Source organism: Chelonoidis abingdonii, chromosome 13 (genome assembly GCF_003597395.2).
Source record: "Chelonoidis abingdonii isolate Lonesome George chromosome 13, CheloAbing_2.0, whole genome shotgun sequence".
Taxonomy (NCBI): Eukaryota; Metazoa; Chordata; order Testudines; family Testudinidae; genus Chelonoidis; species Chelonoidis abingdonii.
The window spans coordinates 25147120-25155018 of NC_133781.1; the positions used below are offsets into that span (position 1 = coordinate 25147120).

The 7899-nt window shown below is 39.1% G+C and overlaps 1 protein-coding gene across 4 annotated transcripts in view; it reads left to right on the top strand.

Moving 5' to 3' along the window:
• HELZ (helicase with zinc finger) overlaps positions 1 to 7899 on the top strand; it is a 134082-nt gene that overhangs the window by 59305 nt on the left and 66878 nt on the right. For 2 of the 4 annotated variants that reach the window (XM_075071875.1, XM_075071877.1), the window contains 2 exons: positions 2697 to 2876; positions 3413 to 3517. In XM_075071875.1, the coding sequence (XP_074927976.1) occupies positions 2697 to 2876; positions 3413 to 3517 (285 nt within the window). The remainder of the gene's footprint in view (positions 1 to 2696; positions 2877 to 3412; positions 3518 to 7899) is intronic. The other 2 variants (XM_075071876.1, XM_075071878.1) reach the window with 1 other exon arrangement.

Consider the following 7899-nt stretch of genomic DNA (forward strand, 5'->3'; position numbering starts at 1 on the left):
TTTGTTTCATTTTGTTGTAAAGATCATCATCAGCAACAGAGTGACCTGACTGCCTGATAATAATTCCAAACTTATGATTCTAATAGAGCACAGCTCCTGACTCAGGGCTTATGAACAGTCTCTCACTTAAAATGATATTACAGTTTTTGTCCTCCATCTCAGAGATTAAATTTTGTAAACTCTAAAACCAGAGTAGCTGAAGGATAAAGTGTAAAATTAATTAAAAGTGATGTGAAGAAGCATGGATCTCAAAAAGGCTATTAAATGGACTTTTTGACTAAACATTGATTTGCCAGAGATAAGTCCATGAATTTTTTGGCAAATAAATGAAGAAAATTAATTTTTGCAAATTAAGGGAAAAAAATCATCACAGTTGAAGGTTTTAGGTACCTTTTTATAGAAATGTTTTTTTGAAAATATTATTCCTGAGTGGGGAAGAGTGTTAGTATGAATTTATACATAATCATGTTGACCCTTTGGTTTTTGGCTTCTGTCCCCAGCACTGCACGCTTTCATTGTTTCTTACATTGGAGGACATTTTCAAAGACATATATAGTACGTAGGCACCCATTTCTCAGTCAGTAGGAATTCGGTGCTCAACTGCCACTTGTGCCTTTAAAAATCTCTCCCTAATCTCTGTGGTACATTGGCTCTAAAGCTCCCGTGAGATGGTCAGGGAATGAAACAATGGGATCAGAGTTGAATTTTGAGGGCATGTTGTGCATTGCCACGTACAGATAAGAAGAAAAAAATCTGCTGTTGCACCTGTACAGTAGGAAAATTTCAAGATATGCTATGCTGTGGGCACTTAATGGAGCCTGTAATCCAGCTCAAAGTTTTTGCATTCAGTCTAAAGAGAGACTTGAATACTGAATTGTTAATGCAGTTTGTTAGATACTAGTCTCAAAATATTGTTAAGGTTTCAGGAATTGCTGTAAAATAGCAAATGTTGCATCACATCATTTTCCGTCTGATTTCTGACTATTTATTATTGGTGAAGATACATGAAGCAGAAAGAAAATGGCTCTATTTTTGCGTACCAGGCCAGCATACTTTGATAGCATAAATCAGAGCATACTTGTGACATCAGTATTTATAACATGAGAAAATAGTTTTGTATGGTGGGTAATCCATTTTTAGGTACTTTTTATGTAGTAGACTTTCGCCTACTGCATTGATTATATGTAAATAAGTGTAATGCTGGAACTTTTCGTTTATCTGTGAAATGGTCATTAAGACAGACTTTATTTTGAAACATTTTGATTGTTTTTTCTTAGTTAATTTTTAAAGCTTTTTCCTGTTTTTAAACAAAATATAAAATTACAGTTCAAAGGCCTTATTTTTTCTTTCATCCTAAATAATCCCATGTGATATTATCCATTTATATCATTATAAAGTACTTTTTATTGTTAGTGTAATTTTGTTAAGTAGTCCACATTTTTATGAGACTTCTTTGATTTCTGTGAGCTAAGTGTTATGGATCTCTATTCAGGGAAGATTTAATTACTTTGGCCTAAATCTTATATAAGTTAGTAGAGTCATGTCAGAGGTGAATTTGGCCCAATATCTTTATCCTTCTAGTGCAGAATCTTTCTGACATGCTCTGGGGAGGCAAATGCTTCACTTGTGTAAATAATTGCAGCTCAACTGAAGTCAATGGAGTTATGACAATTTACACCATAGGATCTGGCCTGTTATCTTTTCTTGACTGACTCATACTGTCTTCGCCTGTAGTTTTTCTTCTATTTTTTACATCCTATCATCTTTCCACTAGTTCTTAGGTTCTTCAGTCATCTAGTTGTTCATAGCAGTCTTATGAGTTAGGAATTCAGTTAATTCCCTCTTGGTTTTACCCCATACCACTACCCAACACAAGTTTTCCAGGCCCAGAAGAATTATAATGTAAGTAGCAAGACAGATCACATTACAAAAGTATGGCCATATGTGCAAAGTGACAGGTGTTTCTTACTATGTATACGTACTTTTAAATCTGTCAGTGAGAATATTAAAAACTGCATGTAGAAATCCTTAGCCTCTTATATTCATTGGAACTTTCCTAAAGTAACTGCCTGTTTAAATGCGGATACTCTTAACCTAGTTATAGTACCAGTACTTTTTTTTAGACTTCAGATGCTTTTTTATTATGGTAAAGAACGATAGTGAAGAAAAGCCTTCAATTAACGGGGTAGCTGTAAGTTCTCTGTGTTATTTTTTGCAGTTCTTCTTAGTTCAGCTATACCAATGTCTGTATTTCATCATATATAGTGGTGACTTGTTTAAACTGACACCATCCATAATTTTACTGAAAACATGGTTAATAAGTATTGTTTGGCTGATTAATGACAATAGAAGATGTAGTTTGTGTGTCCATTTATTGTCTTTGTGGTGGTGAAGTGTACACTATATACTCAAGAGGTTAATTATTATCAGTTCAGCCAATGTAAGTCGTGCAATGGTTAGTCTGCTTTTGAGTAATTTACTGATTTATCATGAACTTTAACAGAAGTTTGTGATAACAGCATGTGGTTGGTTAGTTGTTGGAATACCCTATGATTTTGTTAAACTGCCTCAAAGTGATATAGTTGATAACGTGTAGTATTTTTAATTGAAGTCTTTTTTATATGCTGCACAGTTTTATTTCTAATTGACTTTAGATTGCTGCTGCTTGTACAAACAGTCTTACTTTCTTTGTACAGACAATGGGATGAGCAGTTGGACCCTCGACTAAATGCAAAGCAGAAAGAGGCTGTTCTGGCTATCACAACTCCACTTTCGATACAACTGCCTCCTGTTCTTATCATCGGTCCCTATGGGACAGGCAAAACGTTCACTCTGGCTCAGGCAGTCAAGCACATACTCCAACAGCAGGATACTAGGTGAGCTGGGACACGAGAGAGACCGAGCAACATAGTTTATTAGAAATGAAATGCTTTTTTTACTTAAATGCAAGTGAAAGTTAGCAGTACAGAATTTCCATCCATCTCAAAAAAAACCCATCCATCATTGTTTTGAATAGATATTAAGAAAGGAATGTTATAGTCTTAAAATATATTCTCCCATTTAGAAAAAAAATCAATACAATTGGCATGATGTAGAATAAATGCCTTTCAGTTGATGTGGAAAGCTGTGGGGTGTGTGAGACAATAAAGGCTATGTTTTATTTAAGATCTAGGTTAGATTAATAATCACAAAATACTTTTTAAAAGTTGTATTTAAAGTTTAAATCTTTTCCTATCTGGAAAAAGTGAGTTAAGAGTCATTATTGAATTATGAAACTTGGGCTAGGCCAGCGACTAGTTTCGTTGAAGGAAATGTGCAGGAAGATGGCCACTGTTTCCTTTTTTTTGTATTCTACTGCTTTGAATTGTTTTCTGTTTCTTCATTGCTTTTTTATTTGCACCATTTATTCCAGCAGGATTCTCATTTGCACCCATTCTAATAGTGCTGCTGATCTCTACATAAAGGATTATTTACATCCATATGTAGAAGCAGGCAATCCCCAGGCGAGACCTCTCAGGTATTCTTTAAGGTTTATTATGTCTCTGTAAATTCCTATTCTTAAGAAAAGATGTCTATAAAAAAAGGTTAAAGAACTGTTAACACTTAAAAGCACATTGGCATGTAACAGCAGTGCTTTAGTCTGTTTAAAAGGAGTATGGATAAAATGGAAAGTGAAGCATATTGTCAATGTGATTTTGTGTCATGTGTTAAATAAAGATAAAGACATCCTTTTTTAAGCTATTATTATTTCTATTGATAAATGTGTCTTTCCTAGCTGAGCAAACTTTTGATATGCTCCTCTAAAAGCTACTATGATAAAATAAAATGGAGATTAATTGGATTGTACTTTGAAAAAGATTTTGGCACATCTTTACCATGATAATTTGGAAACGGGGGCTACTCACATGGCTTTTTGAAGCTATCTCTTGATGTCATAGAAGCTGTATATTTAGAGAATCATGTGAAATTAGTTTGGCCTCTCTTAAAAGGGCAGTTTGAAGTAATTTGTATATGTGAATAAATGTGCTTGACATGGGTGTCGTGGAGGAACTAGCTAAGGAAAAAATATGGGGAAGAGGATTGAAACTTACAGTAAGACAATGAGGAGGAATTCAGTTATTGGCAGAGGAAAGTCCTCTGGAAGATGTTGCTAAGTGATCATGCTGTATAATATACTGTCAGTGTGGTATATTTTCATCTGAAAGTGTGGGAATTTATGTTCATGATTCTCTGAGCATCAAGATGTGAATACACCATATTAACTTGCATTTTACCTTACATTAAGGTGCTACTGTATAACTTCTAAACTGTGCAACCTCATTGAAGTCCGTAGGGTTGCGCAGAGGGGGCCAGATCCACACCTGGTGTGAATTGTCATAGCTCTGTTGACGTGGTTTCAGTAACGACGATTTACACAAGTTGAGAATCTGGCCGAAGGAGTCTAAATAAAGGCAGATGCACATATTTATTGTGGTTTCTTTTTAAAGCTACCTCAGAGGCGACTACACCTTAGGAATGTCTTATAATGCACTTTGTAAAGCACTTTGGGATGAAAGGCATCGTGTGCATCCTGTACTGTTGTTGTTAGTGGGGATGGAAGGAAATATTCTCCCTCTTTTCAATGACCATATGTAGTCAGTGAAATGGGGGGAGGCTGTGTGATTTAACATTGTAAAAGAGTGCTGTGTGAGTTGTAAGAACATTTGCTTTACGCTATAGGAGCCAAATTTTGGCCTCTTTCTGGGCACAGGGCTCCCATTCACTTCCCATTCAACTTTTCAGTCTGACTCTCAAAAGTATATGTCAGTTGGTACAAAAAATTATCTTTTTTCATGGTAAAGTTAATATACTACTCTTTCAAGAGGCAATTTTATTTTCTTTCAACTGCAATTCAAATATTACTTGTCATAAAAAGTCGTTAAACATTTTAATTTGAATATAATTGGCATTGGGTTTTGATTACTTCAGAAAGTGTTGCTGTAGTTTGTCAGTGAGAGTATACAAATAATTATTTTCCTCCTATTGTAATTTCCCACTTTTAAAAAAATGAAAGCAGCACAGATTTTCCCTTTTATTTATTTATTTATTTATTTTGGTCTTTTATACATTTCTTGACTTCTTTAAAAACATTTGCTTTTAAAAAGTACTATAGGTTGTTAAGCAGCTAATTGTGAAAATCAGCATAATTAAATAGCAGGGGTGTTATAGCATCAGTAGTTGCACTGGAATGAAAGAGATGGCTATTCCAGACTCCCAAAATAAAACCACATTAGTCGTATCACTAAAGTTACTGTCCTTGTGTAAGAGGAGCATGTTTTCTGGGTCACATTCACTACACAGTTGGATATTTAAGGAGCTAGATTGTGACATCTCTAATCATAGCAGAAGCCAACACTGGAACATCATGAGTGGTTGTGGACTTTCCCCTGGAATTATCTTGCTATCAGGCTGCTGTTCAGACTGGTAGCCTTAAAATTCCACTCATTCCTCAGAGGTATCTATTTTAACAGGAGTTCAGTGGAATTCACCCTGGTGGGCAGGAAATGGCCTGCAGTACACATGGAATGTTCTGATGTGAGACTTTATGCAGGCCATTGTGAATGGTTTAATTTTCAGTTGCTTTGGATACTAATAAGTTTATTTCTTATGTAGAAGAACATGCATCTTGCTTGACCCATACAGACATAAGGATCCCATTCAGCTGTTGTGCTTTGTAAGAAATCAAAGGACTATCTACTCAGATATTTTTTCAAGGCTTCTATGCCATTAGTGAGCTTCTATAGCTCAAAAGATTAACACACTTTTTTGGTGTTTGGCTTTAAGGTATGGGGCATGTGGTGTTAAGAGTTGTAATAGGCATCAGTACTTGCAAACTAAGGGTACGTCTACACTGCACGATTATTTCGAAGTAGTTTAAACCGATATTACAAAACCGATGTTATAAAATCGGTTTTGCGCCGGCATCCACAATCGATCAGAAAATCGATTTGCTGCGTCCATGGGTCCAGAGGCTAAACCAATCGATTTAAGGAGCGGTGCACTGTGGGTAGCTGTTCCTCAGCTATCCCATAGTTTCCCACTTCCGTGTTGAGAGCACAGTCCTGATGTGGCAGAAAACATTGCCCGGGTGGTGCTGGGTAACAGCCTCACCCTCCCTTTGTGAAGCAAAGACAAACCTTTGGGCCTTTTTCGCAAGTGCAATTGAGCAAAACGCCATAAGCACAAGCAATCATGGACCCTGAGTCAACAAACGTATCCGACTCGTGTCAACACCTCGCGTACTCTCGGTGCTGACTATACTGAACAATGAACTGCAAAGGCAGAGGAGGGAGGAGGCGGCTATTGCTGAGCGAGAGAGACGCGATGACGAGATGGGGCAGAATTCTCATAACCGCTGGCCCCAGCGTTTGGAGCTACTATCTATAACGGGCATCTTCTACCCTTGCACGCGAATTGGCAGCAGGGAAACAAGCACAGACGGTGGACCGCATTGTTTTGACGGTGTGGGACGATTCGCAGTGGCTGCGAAACTTTCGCATGCGTAAGAGCACTTTCTTAGAACTTTGTGACATGCTTTCCCCTGCTCTGAAACCCGTAATACAAACATGAGAGCAGCCCTGACAGTGGAGAAGCGAGTGGCAATAGCTCTGGAAGCTTGCAACACCAGACAGCTACCGGTCAGTCGGAATCAATTGGAGTGGCAAATCTACGGGGGCTGCAGTGATGCAAGTAGCCAAAGCAACGTTAAGCTGCGGCTACAAAGTTGTGACCTGGAAACGTGCAGTGTGATAGTGATGGCTTTGCGTAATGGTTTCCCGAACTGTGGTGGGGCCATAATGAACCCATATCCCTATCTTGGCCCCAGAACACCAGGGCACCCAGTACGTGAACCGCAAGGGGTACTTTTCAATGGTGCTGCAAGACTGGTGGACCACAAGGGACGTTTCACCCTCATCCACGTGGGATGGCCAGAAGGGTTCATGACGCTCGCGCTTCAGGAGCACTAAGTCCTGTTTAAACGGCTGCAGCAAGGGAATTACTTTCCCAGACCAGAATAAACCGTTGGAATGTTGAAATGCCTATAGTTATCCTGGGGGACCCAGCCTACCCTTGAGCCATGGCTCATGAATCCATACACTGGCAGCCTGGACAGTGGTCAGGATGCGTTCAACTACAGGCTGAGCAAGTGCCGGATGTGGTAAGAATGTGCATTTGGCCGTTTAAAGGGTCGCTGGCGATCATTACTTACTCGCTCAGACTCAGCCAAACCAATGTCCCCGCTGCTATTGCTGCTTGCTGGTGCTCCACAATCTTGTGAGACAAGGGGGAGACATTTATGGCTGGGTGGGAGGCTGAGGCAAATCACCTGGCCGCTGAGTACGAGCAGCCAGAGACCAGGGCGATAGAAGAGCACACCTGAGGCGCTGCGACATCAGAGAAGCTTGAAAACAAGTTTCAGCACGGCCCAGGGTACGGTGTGATCTGTCTTCCCCTTGATGGAACCCTCCGCACTTGATGGACTTATTCAGTGTAAGCAACCCACCCTCCCTCTTTTGATTACAGTTGGCGAAGGAAATAAATTCAGTGTCCGTTTAGAAATCATTATTATTCATAAAAGTAATTATGCATCTGTTCATGTGTTCCTTACTACTCCATGTAAGCACGCCCCCCCATTCTCGATGTATGCTTCATTACAAAAGAACTATAGAAAAAAGCAAAGAATTAGGAAGGTGTCCTGGCTGCTGTGTTTGGGAGAGGGGGAAGGGAAAGCTAATTAAGCACATTGTAGCGTAATTACAGCCTTTCCTGAACTCTGCAGGGTGTGGAGATAGGCAGTGCAGAAAAGCCTCCCCCACGTGTTACTACAACGTCCTGTGGGGTAGAGGTAGGACTTGGGCT